Genomic DNA, 16379 nt, shown 5'->3' on the forward strand with positions numbered 1-16379 from the left:
GCCCGTCAAGAGAAAGCGCGAACGGGTCGCAGAGGAGGAGGAAACTCCCGGCACAGAGAGGGAGGACGCAGGCGTTGGCAATGGGACCGCTGCCCCCGTACGCTTACCGTTCTCCGGCTTTAGGTTGCAGAAAGTGCTGAGGGAGTCTGCGCGGGACAAGATCATCTTCCTCCACGGGAAGGTACCACGGGGCGGCCCTGGGCGACGGCGGGAGGAGCCCGTCAGCCCGGGCGGCTCTGCAGACAGGTCCGGGCGTACCGACCACGCCCTCGGGCGCCGAGGGCAGCACGGGTGCGGGGGTGGCTTGGCGCGGCGGCTGGGGGGCCACACTACAGGTCCAGTTCTGCAGGGTTTCCTCGCTGCCTTCAGGTGGAGGCCTGCCCGGCCCCGGGCTCCTTCCCGCTCCCAGCTCCTCGCTCCACCCAGGCCTCTCCCCGCCCCACCCCTGCCTCCTCCCCCCCATTCCCCACCCCCTTGTCACTCACTCCTCCCCCGTCCGGCTCCTCCCTGCCCTTTTCTCCTCCCCAGCCTGGGCGCTGGCCTGGGGCTGCTCCTGCTTTACCACTGGCCATCGCAGGAGGTCACACTAGGCCCTCCGAAGGGTCGATTCGGCCCCACGCGTGGAATGTCAGGAGCGGGCTCGGAATGCCTCCTCCCCCCCATTCCCCACCCCCTTGTCACTCACTCCTCCCCCGTCCGGCTCCTCCCTGCCCTTTTCTCCTCCCCAGCCTGGGCGCTGGCCTGGGGCTGCTCCTGCTTTACCACTGGCCATCGCAGGAGGTCACACTAGGCCCTCCGAAGGGTCGATTCGGCCCCACGCGTGGAATGTCAGGAGCGGGCTCGGAACCAGAACGCCTGCCAGTGCCTGTGTGCGGAGGGCGGGGAGACAGGGCTTTGAAAGGGGAATAGGGTTTGCCAGGAGGATTGGGACGTCCCCCCGCGGGGGCCAGGTGGGTGACCAGGTGGGGCAGTCCAGGCCTGCTGGTCTAGGCAGGTGTCCTGGCAGAAGTGGCCTGCACCGCTGCAGCGCCGCTCCCGGAGGGTGCCGTGGGGGTTAGCCCTGCTTGACCCCGATAGCTCGGGCTGGGCCAGGGTGAGCATCACTGCGGCCGCAGAGACTGCACAGTGCCTCTGGGGAGACATGGCAGCACGTGCTGTGTGCTCAGCTCTTGGGGGCCCGAGGCCATCCCAGGGCTAGTGGGGAGGCCTGGCCAAGGGTGGTGTGTGGGTTCCCAGAACCATTAGCCCGGTGCACCCACTTTCGGGAGGACTAGGGGGCCTTCCGTTCTGCGGCTGGTGCTCTGAAAGGGCCCGCTGCCTCTCATCCCTGCCCGCCCTCGGCCGCCCCCTGTCTCCGCCGCCCCCCCTCGTGCCCCTGCTGAGGTGTGGCTTTGAGAGCCATCGAATGAGATTCTGGCTTCTGAGCTCAGCAGATTGGCATAGTGGTTATGTTGTTGGACTCCCACATGGTTCACCACGGTTCGAGTCCCAGACCCAGTAGCTTGAAACACCCTGGACACGTGTGTGTGCATGTCCACGATCCCAGAAGAGAATGGAGGAGAAGGGATTGCAGCACCTCTGGGGGTGACTTCTCACTTTCCGACCCTCCATCTCTCTGGCAAACACACGTGCCCTATAGGAAAAATCTCTCTTTTAAAAAATTTATCTATTTATTTATTTATTTATTTATTTTGGAGAGGTTTTTTCTATAGGGTGCATGTGCTCGCCAGAAAGAGAGAGATAGAGAGACAGAAAATGAGAAACCATCCCTTGGGTGTATGGCCACGTTGCAATCCCTTCTGCTCCAATCTACTCTTGGGATCTTGGGCACGCACGCACACGCGCCTGGCATGAGTTCAAGCCACCGGGTCCAGGACTCTTTTTTTTTTTTGGAGAGGTTTTTGCTATAGGGCGCGTGTGCTCGCCAGACAGACAGAGAGAGACAGAGAGACAGAAAGCGAGAAATCACTCCCCAGGGGGGATGGTCGCGCCGCAATCCCTTCTCCTCCATTCTCCTCTCGGGATCTTGGGCACACACGCACACACGCCCGGCGTGAGTTTTAAGCCACCGGGTCCGGGACTCGAACCACAGTCGACTCCGTGGGAGTCCAGCGACATAGCCATTGTGCTAACTGCTGGTTCCTGGGTCCAGGACTCTTGATGGCAGTTGACTACATGGGAGTCCAGTGACATCGCCATTACGCTAACTGCTGGTCCCTCTCTCTTTTTTTTTTTTCTTTTTTTTGGAGAGGTTTTTGCTATAGGGCGCATGCGCTCGCCAGACAGACAGAGAGAGACAGAGAGACAGAAAGCGAGAAATCACTCCCCAGGGGGGATGGTCGCGCCGCAATCCCTTCTCCTCCATTCTCCTCGTGATCTTGGGCACACACGCACACACGCCCGGCGTGAGTTTTAAGCCACCGGGTCCGGGACTCGAACCACAGTCGACTCCGTGGGAGTCCAGCGACATAGCCATTATGTTACCTGCTGGTCCCAGTCCCTCTCTTTTTTAAAAAAGAATTATTTTGTTCACTTTTTTTATTATTCATTTTATTCTTCATTTGACCAGAGAGAGACAGAGAGAGAAAATGAGAAAGCAAGCCACCAGGTCCGGGACTTGGACTGTGGACGGCCACTTGGGAGTGTCCCTAGCCACGATGCCACCTGCTGGTCCCCAGAAATCTCTCTTAAACTGATTCTGGCTTCTGCTCCAATGCTGAGTGTCCATGTGACCCTGGACGGTCACTCGGTCACTCCAGGCTCCACTGTCTTCACTTCCCCTCTAACATGGGGGGAATTGGGCACTGAGAGCCCCACTGGGCTTCTACCCCAGGAGATGGCAGGGGTGCTTCTGGCAGTGCCCTGGACACTGATGCGATCTCTGCCTACAGGTGAACGAGGCCTCTGGGGACAGGGACAGCGAGGACGCCGTTGTGATCCTGGAGAAGACGCCGTTCCAGGCAGAGCAGGTGGCGCAGCTGCTGGCGGGCAGCCCTGAGCTGCAGCTGCAGTTCGGCAACGACGTCTACAGCACCTACCGCCTGTCCGCCCCCAGGCAGCTGAGTGGTGAGCGGGCGGCAGCCAGGGGCTGGGGGAGGCCACCAGACCCCACGCTCGGCTTAGTATCCTAGTCCGTGGTCGCCCACGAAGCGGGTGCTGCTGGCGGGGTGTGGCAGAGGCCGGGGGTTGCTTGGTGCCCCGCGGTGCCCAGGAGGCCCCTGTGGTCCAGAAGGCAGCGGGCCGATAGGGCCGGATGGTGGTGCAGCCATGAAATGCCGTCCCGAGAGATAGTTCCTCTGGAGCCCTCCTGAGTGTGGCCAGCACACACATGAGCTCATGAGGTGGGTCCGGCTAAAGACCTTGAGGGTGCTGTCTGTGTGTGTCTGTCGGAAGGAATAAACTTAGCGAAACGCAGTGCCGAGGTGGGGCAGGCTTTTCCAGCGTAAGGTATTTGGAGAGGGAGTGTGATGGTGGGACGGAGGGGTAGACGAGCACGCTGACCAAGGGGTGGCGGACAGTACTTACCACACCTGCGCTCTCGTGCCAGCCAGCCATGTGTCCTGCCATGGCGCCGGCCCGTCCCGTGCTCTGCCGTGTGGCTGGCCCGTCCCCGTGCTCTGCTGTGTGGCCAGCCTGTTCCACGTGTTCTATCGTGTCCACACGTTTAATCCTCAAAACAGCCTGTTCTGAGAGGACTTAGAGGTGAGGAAACGGCCAGGTGACCGTCTGGAATCACATGGCCGCAGGTGGCAAGGAGACAAAGGTCACTGTGAAAGGGTCTGGCTGCGCCCACGCCACGGCCCGAGATGCGCTGGGTGCTGTGGGCATGAGCTGTCCCTGCAGGAGCTGCGTCCTGGTGGGCAGACTTGGGGAGAGCAGGAACTCGCAGGCCAGAAGGTGGAGAAGGAGCGTGGCCACAGCCAGGCAGGCAGGAGGTGCTGCTGCATGAGCAGGCCACCTGGGGGCCCCGTGGTTCCTGGCCCAGCGAAATGCCTGGGAGTGTGCGTCACCAGGTGCTCAGCAGCCGTTAGGGCAGGAGGGTGGCAGCCTGGAGAGATGGTCAGAAAATGTCTCTCTCTCCCTCTTCCTCCCCCTTTCTCTGTCTCATTTTTTTTTAAAAAAGGCAGAGACTAATTTACAATTTGCAGACATTTTTAGTTTATTAAAAAGGAGGCTACCTCGGGCCGCAGCTGGACGGTGTGTGTGTTTTCCTCCAAGTGGTTCAGCTCTGCAGCAGATCCCCAGGAGCACGAGGGAGGCCGTGTGACCGCCGGGCCCTCCAGCCAGGACCCTGCCCGCCGTGCAGCACGTGGTGGCACCCTGTCTTCCTGTTCGCCCTCGGTACTTAGAACGGTTCCCTCGCAGACGCCCTGCCTGGTCTTCCTGCTCCTGTGAAGGGTGCTATTGTTGTCCTTCGGAAACATCAGGGTGCACTGGCTGGGAGACAAGGGGGCTTTCACAGCTGAAGGCGGAGAGGGAGCGGATTAACTGGTTCAAGGCCCCGGAAACAGGCAGCTGTATTTACTTTTTCAGGCACTGACATTTAAGCAGACGTGACCTTCCACGTGGGTGTCAGAAGCACGACAGAAGGCCCGGTGCTGTCGGGGTGGGGTGGCCCCTGCTGAGCCGCAGGCTCTGGGGCTGTGGTTTGGCTGCCCCTTTCCTGCTTCCCCCACTGCAGAGGTCAGAGGGCCTGCTCCCTGGGCCAGCCCCGTGGAACTGATAGTCTTCCCTCTTTATTGTCCTTGGGGTGTGTGCCCCACCCCAGCGGTGCCATGGCCACCCTCCCCTTCTGCTCCAGGGTCAGTCCAGAGGAGGCTGCCGGTTCCTGGCTGACTGTGACTCGAGTCCCGGACCCGTGACCTGAAAGTTAGCGGGTGGGCCGTGTGTGTGCCCACCACCCCGAGGGGGAAGTGGGGAGAAGGGGCTGTGGCGTGGCATCGCCCCGGGCTGATTTCCCGGCCCTTCTCCATTCCTGTCCAGTGAGCACACACCCACTGGCAAACTCAACAGAAAAAGGCAAAGTTAATGTTTGAGGCTTTGCACCAATGGTCTGTCTGCTTCTCCCTCTCTCTTCCCCTCCTTCCGCCTCTTCCTTTAAGAATGAAAACATTGGGGCACTCTGCGAGGGAATCCTTCATGGGAACGTTAATGGCTCAAGCCCTAAGACCTCCCTGAGTACACCGGGCATGTGTACTCGTGACCCAAAGCACAACGGGGCTGGTGGGAGGTGGGTCACGGTCGACTTGCTGGGGTCTCCTTGATCTCTGTCACTTTTGCTTGTAGAAGAAATTTAACAAGATAAAATATTCCTCTTAGCTGGGGCGGCACACACCGCAGGCCGTGGCCAGATCTGACCTGCCGCCCCAGCTGTGGGCCCACTGCTGCCTGGAGTGTGGTCTGTGCGTGTTTGAAGAGAAGCTTTTGCTATACGGCATGTACACTTGCTGGAAAGACAGAGACAGACAGAAAGCAAGAAATCACCCCGCGGGGGGACGGCCACACTGTAGTCCCTTCTCCATTCTCCTCTTGGGATGTTGGACATGCACGCACATGTGCCTGGTGTAAGTTTCAAGCCACTGAGTCGGAACTTGAACCTTGGTTGACCACGAGGGAGGCCAGCAATGTAAGTGTTACGCCACCTGCTGGTCCCAGCTGTAGTCTGTGGACCGCACGGTCGATGTCACCTGTTAGTAGGCTGCAGGGCCCGTCTGTGTCAGTGACACCCGCCAGCAGGTCAGATGCCCTGACACTCAGGCCTGGCCCGTGAGACTCACTTGTGTGCCAGCATTGCCTGCCTGGGTTCTCCGTCCTGTCGGTCCTGACGGGAACGCTTGGGTGCCAGGTGTCTGAGACGCAGCATGTGTGGTGGCAGTGGCCATGTCTGGGCCTGGTGCTGGCTGCAGCTTCCAGAGCTGGGCAAGGCAGCCCTGCCCCATAGTCCTGCTGCAGCTGGGCACCTGGGGCTCATGTTTGCAAAGATGGAAAATACAGGAGGGTTGGTCACTGCATGGAAGCAGGCGCGGCAGACTGACTTCTAGCACCGGCAGCCACAGTTAAGGGCTTGGCCGGGCACCGCAGGCTGGTGTGCACACCGCTAGGGGGCAGCATCGTAGATTGTGCGTGGCTCCCCACCTCTGCCTGCCAGACTTGTGAGCCCAAGCCTCCTGTCAGTCTGTCCAGCCTCCGAGTCACCAGCTCGTGCTGCCTACCCACGGGGCCTCAGTGCAGCTCCGCCGTCTGCCCGCTCGGCTGCCCCAGAGTGTCCCTGCTGCCCAGCCCCTTCCCAGGAGCTCCCCCGCCCCAAGCCCGAGCTGGCGAAGCTCACGGGGACCCCAGCACAGCTGCTTCCCACTGGCGTTCCTCACGACGGCATTCCGTTCTCTGAGTCTGTGGGCTCTGCAGTTTCCACCTTTGTCTTCCCCTCGGGGTTCCTGTCTGGCCACAAGAGGCTGCTCTTGGGAGCCACTCGTGTCTTCTTTCTGGTGACACGGTGCAGAGGAGGTGGGCACCCTTGCGTTCTGTCCTGGCCTAAGCTTGCCGGTGGTGTGTGCTGGGGCAATGGCATGCTACTTCTGAATTTCTGTACGGTGTTGGGCTAGGAGCGAGCCTCAGCTCACAGGCCTGGGCTGGAGTCCCAGTTCCTGTCACTTCCTACCCTAAGGACGGGGAGGTTTCCTTGCCCATCTAACAGACGGCGAGACCAGCCACAGCCACTGCTGCGGGTCTGTGCAGGAGCTCCCTGGCTTCCAGGGGACTTCCAGAGGTACATCGTGACGGGCCCCTGTTGATGAAAGTATCGGCTTGGAGATGCACAACCACACCTGCCTGCCGCTTGGCCAGCCCAGTGCCAACCGCCGACCACCGGGCATGCTCAGCCTCTGCCAGCTGCCAGCCTCTCCCCGAGGCCCGCTTTGTCGTGGTGCTGAGTAGCTCCAGGAATTGTTACGCTGTTCTCAAAGCGAGAAGCAGGATGGGCTTACAGCGCCCGAGGTACGTGTGGCAGGTGCATGTTGCTTGGCACCATCACGGGGAGGACCCCAGGTGGGGTGGGGACCGTTCGTGTGGTGACTTCACAGACATGGCCCCAGCAGGGAGGGGATGCGTGTGTGAGCAGCCGTGGGCAGGAGAGGGCTGCCCAGGTCCAGGCGCCCAGGAGGGCTCTGCAGCAGGGGTGGTGCCTGGCCCAGCCCTGAAGAACCAGCTGTGCGTGCAGCTGGCATGGGCGGGGTCAGCGTTCCAGGCTGAGGCCGAGAGACCAGGGCACTGGCATGGGTGGCGCAGAGAGGCTGGGAGTGGTCCCGTCACTTTCTGTTGAGCTATTGTAAGGGGACCTCGGTGGGCTGGCGTGCACAGACTAGGAAGTGCACGTGGCACTCTGTAGCTTCTGGCCATGTGAGAGACGTGGGTTCGCTGGGCTGCGGCAGGCCTCAGTCAGTGTCCCTGAACGTGCTTGCCCTCACTCCTGGGGCGCTCCCTGGGGTCTGCATAACTCCAGACACCTTGGCTGTCTTTTGGAAGTGCTGGTCTTAGCTCCAGGCTGGCCTGGCGGCCCCTGTCCTAGGCAAGAACCCCTCTGAGGTCAGCGTCGGAGGCACTGGGCCTATGACTGCAGAGCTGTGCACACGGAAGTGTGACGGTCGCGTTTCCTGTTGTGGTTTCCCACCTTACAGCATCGCAGCCCTGGGCCAGCCGGGGGTGTGGGGGCCAGGGGCTGGATCCCACATGGCCGGCTGTGTGGTTTGAACCCAGGACCTGGAAGCTTGAGAAATACTCCATGGGGGCTGGCAGGTGGCATGGTGGTTAAGGTTTGTTTGTTTTTAAAGTTTTTGCTTGCCAAGAGCAGTGTCAGAGAAAGACAGTGAGAGGGAAAGTGAGAAACTCCCGGGGATGGCCACCACAGTCCCTGCTCCGTCTTCCCCCTGGGATCTGGGCCTGCACGCACACGTGCCCAGTGTGCGTTTCAAGCCGCCAGGCCCAGGACTCAAGCCACAGTCAGCCAAGTGGAAGGCCAACGCCTTAACCACGTGGCCAACTATGGGTCAAATCCTGGACCTGCAGCTTGCTTTCTCACTTTCCCTCTCTCTGTCTCTGGTGAGCACATATGCCCGATAGCAAATTAAAAAAATAGGGAAACATGTCGTGTGTGTGTGCGTGTATGTGTTCGTGTGTGCCTGAAACCCTAGCAGGAGGGAGGCGTGGAGAAGGGCTTGCAGCAGGGCTGTCTTCTACCTCGTGCTAAGGGGCACACACCCCACAGCTAAATCAGCCAGAGGGAATGTTACTCCAGCCGCACTTGGCATAACAGGAGCGGCATTTGAAAAGTCCATCAGAAGGGTCAGCAGGTGGGATGGTGGTCATGACACTGGACTCTTACATGGCCGACTGCAGTTCGAGTCCCAGACCTGGCGCTTGCTTTCTGACATTCCTTCTCTGCCTGTCTTTCTCTGGTCAAATTTAAAAATAATAATAATAAGAAGAAGAAATAAAATAAATAATTATTTTTAAAAGTTCATGGGAAGTGTGTATTATACAAAAACTACGTATGAGTTTGAGTGTTTGCACTAAAAGTGACCTCGCCCTTTAATCCCTCATCCATGGGCTCTATGCATTCTCTGTGTGGACTGGACGCCTGGCTGGCCTGAGGTGGGAGGCTCCTCTCACCCGACCACCGGGCAGGCCCGAGCCTGCAGCGCCGTCCCCTGCTGGCTCCCAGGCGCTCTAGGGAGCCCTTTCATCAGGGCCTTGTTCCCACCTCACCTGAGGAGGGGGAGACAGGAGAGGGAGGCGGCTCAGCAGTCCAGACGGCCTGTAAAAAGGCCGATTATTTTCTGGTTGTGAAGGGGCGGGGTCTTGGGTCGAGACAGGCAGCTGTGCGTGTGCGTGTGCGTGTGCGTGTGTGTACGTGAGCATGAGGCGAGGGCGGCGGCAGGCAGACGGGTCCTAGGAGCTTGTTCTCTTCTGGCTGCCGAGAACGCGGTACTGCAGCCGCGCCCAGGTTTTCCGCCCTCTGCTCTCTGCAGAGACAAGCCCTGGCCTCTGCAGGGAGGGTGAGGACTGAACTTGCAAGAGCATTTTGTGTGTGTGTGTGTGTGTGTGTGTGTGTGTAAGGTTTTCGCCATCGGGCACTGTGTTTGCCAGAGCAGTGACAGAGAGACAGTGAGAGGGAAAGTGAGAACCCCCCCGGGGGTGGTCGCCACGGTCCCTGCTCCATCTTCCCCCTGGGATCTGGGCCTGCATGCACATGTGCCCAGTGTGTGTTCCAAGCCGCCAGGCCCAGGACTCAAGCCACGGTCGCCATGTGGAAGGCCAACGCCTTAACCACCATGCCACCTGCTGACCCCTGTGAGAACATTTTAAAGGACCAGCCACTCCCAGAAGAGTTGTCCCGATAGCATCGTTCATGACAGAAAAGTCTAGAAGTAATCAAATAGGAGTGGAGCAGATAAACCAAGGGCCCCAACAGAGGCTCCCACTCCACAGCCGGATGGAGGAGCCGGGGCTCATGGCCAGTGAGGACCCACGTCAGCACGTGGGGCGGGAAACGCAGGGTGGAGAGCACATGGCCTCACGCTGCACAGCGGGGCTTCCAGAAGGCCGTGCGGCTAACGAAGTGACTGGTGCTGGCAGGAGGGCGGCTGTCCCTTGGGGAGCGGGGCATAGACCCCAGGAGCTCTCGGACAGTGCGTTCTGGGCATGAGCACCCTTTCCATCTAGGTTTTGTTTCGGTTGAGGTTTTGCCATAGAGTGCATGCACTTGCTGGAGAGTGAGAGAGGGGGAGTGAGAAATCACCCTGTGGGGGAGAGGGGGCACCTGCAGCTCCTTCTCCACTCTCCTCTTGGGATTTTGGGCACGCACACACACGCCTGGTGTGATCTTCAAGCCGCCTGGTCCAGGATTTGAACTGTAGTCAGCCATGTAGGGGCCTTGCGCTTTCACCACCATGCCACCTGCTGGCCCCTTGTGTGAGATGTTCAGCTGCGTAGCTGAAACACATAGCTCCCTGCCTTTCCTGTGCAGAGTATACCCAATGGGAAGCTAAGGCAAAGCCAGGCCCACGTGGGCTTAGGTTGCTCCCCTGTGAGAGCGAAGGCCTCCCTCCCCTTTCTCGAGTTGGTTCCGGTTACTGATGCTGAAAGTGAAAGGGTTAGACGTCAGCCTCTCCTGGGTTTGGGGCCTGGTGAGCCCTGTCTCTGCTGCCTCCTCTGTGGCAGCGATGCCCTGTGCTGAGCACCCAGGGTGGTGGCGGCCCCGGTGGAGGGAGGGAGGCCTGGGTTCCGGTCTGTGGTACCTCTAGCATCGGCCCGTCTCCACCCCGTGGACGTCCTCAGCAGCTGGCCTGCTGAGTGAACCCAGGGACAGGAGTGCTTTGAACAGTGACCTACACAGAAGGCCTTGCCAGACAGGTCTCGGCTAGGACAGCATCGAGCCATGCGGTCGTGGGTGAGCACTGCCACAGGCTACGGCCGAGGGTAGAGCCAGACCGTCCCGACTACCCAGGCTCAGCTGGAGTGAAAAAGGACTGTCAGGCCGGCTGGCCGCCCTTGGGGGTCTCGCTATTGTTATTGCAGCATCGTGGTGGCCTGGGTGGTGGCCGGGGCCCCATCTCAGTTTGCCCGCAGTTCACGCAGCGGCTGTGCTGACAGCGGCCACACTGGACAGAGCGCCCGGGGACTGTACCTGCGGGAGACAGTCGTACTCACGGGGAGCAACTCTTGTTCCCTGTATGCGTTTGTGCATCTCCTCGGGGTTCTCCTTGCCTCCTTTCTCCCTGTGTTGAAGGAGGTGCCCGTGCCTCTGTGCTCCGGGCCACCCAGCATCCTGTTCCCCTGCCGGTCGTGTCGTGCACAGGAAGCGCTTGCTTCTCCCGCCTGCAGGCGGTTCGCGCCCTGCCGAGCTGGCCTTCCCGGCCTTTGGGGTTCCAGCCGCCCCCTGATGTCTCCATGTCTACCTCACTCATCCTCCTGATTAGCCTGAGTCCCGTCTTCAGCCCTAACTCAGAGTCTGGGGGCGGGGAGCCAGCAGGTGGCGTCGTGGTCATGTTGTGGGACTCCCATGTAGCGGACTGCGGTTCCAGCACTGGGCCTGCGGCTTAAACTCATGCCAGGCGCGTGCATGCGTGCCCAAGATCCAGAGAGGAGAGTGGAGGAGAAGGGATCGCGGCGTGGCCACCTCCGGGGATGATTTCTCGCTTTCTGTCTCCCTCTCTCTGGTGAGTGTACTTGCCTTATGGCAGAACATAGAAACCAAAGGAAGTTGTTTTCCGCAGTATCTGCTGACCCCGCACTGACTCCGTGTCCTCCGGGATCGGGGTCTGTCGTCCATCTTGGCCACTTCCTCTGTCTGTGGTCACATTCGCTCTCTTGCGGTTGGCAGTAAAGCACCAGGCCACTTCCAGCGAGGTGAGGGTGGTCACCGAAGGGATCCCCCAAGTGGGAGCTCCTGGCACAGGGTTGGGGGGAGGAGGCAGCTTGCTGGCTGGCAGGCTCGGCTTCAGCCGTTTGGTTTTATTGGCACTCAGGGGCCCCACGTCCCCTCTTCCATGGTGAAGAACACGGGGTGGAGATGCTGCTGGCCTAAAATAATTTCTGCCCTGCCCTTCACAGGGAAGCCCTGACCCGCACTCCAGCCTGTAGACCGAACCTCCTGCAGACCATCCCCTCCACGGCACCTGGCGTCCATGCCTGCTGGGGTTTGAGCTTGGGTGGGACCAGCTAGTGCGGGGGCGCATAGCCAGCCCTGTAGCGGGTCCCTGATCTTAGTCTCGTCTCCCTCCTGTGCTGACGGGGAGCCTGCTTCCCGGGTTCCCTGGCCCAGCCGGCACTCACCTCCGCCTGGACGGGAGCTGCCCCAGGCAGGGCTTCCTCTGCCGCCCTCCCTGCTGCCTCCACTTCCCAGCTTCCGGGCTTCAGGAAAGCACTGAGGCTGTTGCTTGCCCGTTGCTACTGCCCCGCCCCCATACTCCCCAGCGCTCCCCGGTGTTCCCCTATGCTCCCCCGTGCTCCCCGTGCTCCCCGGTGCTTGCCGCCGACAGGGCCTGCCCTGCTGCACCCCACCACCGCCTTTTGAACCCACGGCCACTGTCAGCCCGGAGCTGGGTGCTTACCTGTGTCTCTATGTGTGGTGCGGGCTCAGCTGGAGCTGGTGTCTGAACTGATAGACAGGTGTCAGTCTCTCCCAGACATGTGCAGGGAGTCCCAGATGCACGCGCTCAGTGGCATGAGCAGGGCTTGACGTGGCCAAGCCCACTGGAGAGCGGACCGCCCGGACCCGGCGTCTCCACCTCAGCTGTCTGGTGCAGACGGCGGCTCCCACGGGTGCTCACAGGGTGCTGCTGTGTCCTTTCCGATGGAGCAGAAACGCCTCGCTTAGCCGTGGGGCCGTGGGAACAAGGCCGTTGTCACAAACCTTGGCTGCCCCACGGTCGTGACACAGGAGGAGAGTGTGACTGGCAGGAGAGACCGCTGTGGGGCCGTTGAGGGTATTTCTGATTTGCTTTAAGAAACTAAAAAGGCCTTTATTTAAAGAAAGAAAAAGAACTTTTAGGACCAACAGGTGGCATGGAGGTCAGGGTGGCTGGGTCCCACGTGGCCCGTTGTGTGGCTCGAGCTCTGGACCTAGAGGCTTCAGGGACACGCCCAGAGTGTGCGTGCCTCCCTGGAGGAGAAGGCGAAGGACGTGGTGTGGCAGTCCCCGGTAGTGATCTCTGTCTCTCCCCAGCAAGTGCCTTATACCGAAAGCTGAGTAAAGGACCCTCCGCGTGTGCTCACACCCATATGCCTCATGCTGTGGCTTGAATGTCTGTCCTCTCCCAAGCCCGTACTGAAATGGAGTTGCCGTTGTGACTGTATGAAGAGGGGTCACTACGAGGTGATGGGGTCGGCTGGTGGCTTGGTGGGTAAGGTGTCTGGCTTCCCCATGGCGTACTGTACAGTTCAAGTCCTGGACACGCCAGGCATGTGTGCAGCATCCCCAAAATCTCGAAAGGAGAAGCCGAGGAGAAGGGGTGGCAGGGTGCCATCCCCGGGGGATGGCTTTTCATTTTCTCATCTCCGGCTAGTACACAAGTGAAAAAGAGAGTGATGAGGACGTGAAGGGGAGCCCTCATTAGTGGCTTTTTAAAAGCAGGGCCCTGGCAGTGGGCTCGCCCTTCCTTCCCCCTTGTCTCTTGCTGGCACCAGACACACGGACGTCCCAGCCTCAAGACGATGAGCCAGATCAACCCAGCATTGTTCATAAATGGCCCCGTCTCAGGTCTGTTCCGGCGGTAGCGTCGAGTCAGGACACGTGTTAGAGAGGCGTCCGCGTGCACCAGTGAGACCGGCAGCTCGACCGGGATGAGCCAAGAACTCACAGCCACCGGGGAGCCGTGTCTCTCCAAATAGCAGAGACGCAGATCGGAAGCATGCCGGGTGGGGCCTCTGTGCTCCCCTCACAGCTGAGTGCCCTCGACAGGCAGAGCCTCTCCATGGGCTGCAGACTCCAGGGAGCAAAACCACGCTTACCCCAAGCCTGCGCCCTTGTGTACCTGTGAGGTGTGTGCTGGCATGTGCAGAGAAAGCTCCTCCCACGAGGCCGCTGGGGGTGTTCCTGGCTGCCGTGTGCAGAGCCATGGAGCGCAGGCTGCGTGTCTCCCCACTGGGTGTCGCAGCTGCGGCCGAGGGAGCAGGTTTCCCTGCACGTGCCTCGTAGCTCCTGGGTGGGTGAGCCAGGCTTTGGGGCTGAGGAGGGTGGGAGTGGCAGCAGGTAAGAAGGTTTCACGGCCACCGTCCCTGTGTGCGTTCTTTTTTTTTCTTTTCTTTTTTTTTTTTTTTTGAGAGATTTTTCGCTATAGGGCACGTGCACTTGCCAGACAGACAGAGAGAGACAGAGAGACAGAAAACTAGAAATTAACCCCCAGGAGGGATGGTCACACCGCAATCCCTTCTCCTCCATTCTCCTCTCTGGATCTTGGGCACGCACGCACACGTGCCCGGCGTGAGTTTTAAGCCACCAGGTCTGGGACGCGAACCGCGGTCGACCACGTGGGAGTCCAGTGACATAGCCATTACGCCAATTGCTGGTTCCCCCTGTGCGTGTTCTTGGCCAGACCTGGACTCTGTGCCCTTCTTGGCTGGCTGGCCACACCCTCTCTGTACAACCCCAGCCCAGGGCCCCAGATCTGCCCCCGGTGCCCTATACCCTCCACCGGCTGTCAGAGGCCCATGGCTGCCAGGGGCCTGAGAGGGGTGCTCTATCACTTAGACACGACGGCCCTGGGCCGAGGTGCAGCCACTGTGGCAAGCCTGGCCTCTCCTCTCAGTCTGTCTCAGATGGGCGAGGTCCCAGACTCCGTGGCAGTCGTAAGGCTCGAGTCAGCAGAAAAGTCGCTTGCTCAGGATGGTGGGCGAGGGAGGGCACCCACAGGAGGGCTGGTTCCATCTCCGCGTGGCTCTGCTGGGACGGCAGCCTGGCTCTGTAGCCCTCTCCCAGCCCACCTCTCACTGAGCGCAGACCAGGACCCCCAGGCCTGGGCTCTCGGTAGGGGATGGTCCTGGGCCCGTGGCCCTCTCCTGCCATGTGTCAGCACGTGCACACAGGCACACACAGGCACACATATACACGTGTATACACAGAGGCACACACATGCACACACAGGCACACATATACACGTGAACACACAGAGGCACACACATGCATGTGCACACACATGCAGACACACACATGCACACACAGGCACACATATACACGTGTATACACAGAGACACACATGCATGTGCACACACATGCAGGCACACACATGCACACACAGGCACACATACACATGTATACACAGAGGCACACACATGCATGTGCACACACATGCAGACACACATATGCAGACACAGGCACACATATACACGTGTATACACAGAGGCACACACATGCATGTGCACACACATGCAGACACACACATGCACACATACACGTGTATACACAGAGGCACACACATGCATGTGCACATGCATGCGGACACACACATGCACACACAGGCACACATACACATGTATACACAGAGGCACACACATGCATGTGCACACACATGCAGGCACACACATGCACACACAGGCACACATACACATGTATACACAGAGGCACACACATGCATGTGCACACACATGCAGACACACAGGCACACATATACACGTGTATACACAGGCACACACATGCATGTGCACATGCATGCAGACACACAGGCACACATATACACGTGTATACACAGAGGCACACACATGCATGTGCACATGCATGCAGACACACAGGCACACATACACGTGTATACACAGGCACACACATGCATGTGCACACACATGCAGACACACAGGCACACATATACACGTGTATACACAGAGGCATACACATGCATGTGCACACACATGCGCACACAGGCACACATACACGTGTATACACAGAGACACACACATGCATGTGCACACACACAGGCACACATATACACGTGTATACACAGAGGCACACACATACACGTTTATACACAGAGGCACACACATGCATGTGCACACACGCACACACAGGCACACACATGCACATACAAGCACACATACACGTGTATACACAGAGACACACACATGCATGTGCACACACACAGGCACACATATACACGTGTATACACAGAGGCACACACATACACGTTTATACACAGAGGCACACACATGCATGTGCACACACGCACACACACTCGCATGCGGTATGGTGTTGCCTTGAGACTTGGCACCCGTGGTCCTTTCTGAGTGAATCGAAGCACCTTTAAGCAAGAGCTGAGGGGCGTGCTTTTGCAGTGCCTGGCCTGGCGGTCCCTGCAGGTGGTCTCCCCAGACCTAGCCAGTCTCTGCCTGTGCAGGTGGGCTCACCCCACTGACTACCTGCACCCTATGCCAGCGCTCATCCTCCGGGGGGTCTCTGCAGTGCCTCCTTCTCTCAGGAGCATTCCCCATTCCTCGTGGACCCCTGTACAACAGCCACAGCCCCTGGGCTGCATTCAGTTGCTGACGTGGCTCCGGGGTTGGGAGGCCCTGGGGTTTGGCTTTCAGGTCTGCCATCCACCTCCGTGTGGGACGCCAAGGACTGGGGGAGAGCCGAGGACTGTACCAGAGCCTTGCTAAAGTCAGCGTCTGCTTCTAATGGCATCTGAGCCTTCGGGGAGACAGGTAATTAGCGGTTGGAGGTTTGCAGTGGAGTGGTCCAAGCTCCCAGTAGGGTCCGCCCATGCCCTTCAGCCATGTTTATGCTTGACGTGCAGGACACGGGCCTGCCCCAGCCCGCCTGGGGCGAGCAATGACTTCAGGGCTGCCCAGCTGCCCCTCCACCCTTGGCCCCGGAGAAACCACAGAGCGGAAAGAGT

The 16379-nt window shown here is 59.6% G+C and overlaps 1 protein-coding gene across 1 annotated transcript in view; it reads left to right on the top strand.

Annotated features, from left to right (window-relative positions):
- DCPS (decapping enzyme, scavenger) overlaps positions 1-16379 on the top strand; it is a 41445-nt gene that overhangs the window by 7464 nt on the left and 17602 nt on the right. Inside the window, exons 5-6 of the mRNA XM_006140641.3 lie at positions 2-181; positions 2892-3066. Coding sequence (XP_006140703.2) covers positions 2-181; positions 2892-3066 — 355 coding nt within the window. The remainder of the gene's footprint in view (position 1; positions 182-2891; positions 3067-16379) is intronic.

The sequence above is a fragment of the Tupaia chinensis genome, unplaced genomic scaffold, assembly GCF_000334495.1.
Source record: "Tupaia chinensis unplaced genomic scaffold, TupChi_1.0 Scaffold000037_4, whole genome shotgun sequence".
NCBI lineage: Eukaryota > Metazoa > Chordata > Mammalia > Scandentia > Tupaiidae > Tupaia > Tupaia belangeri.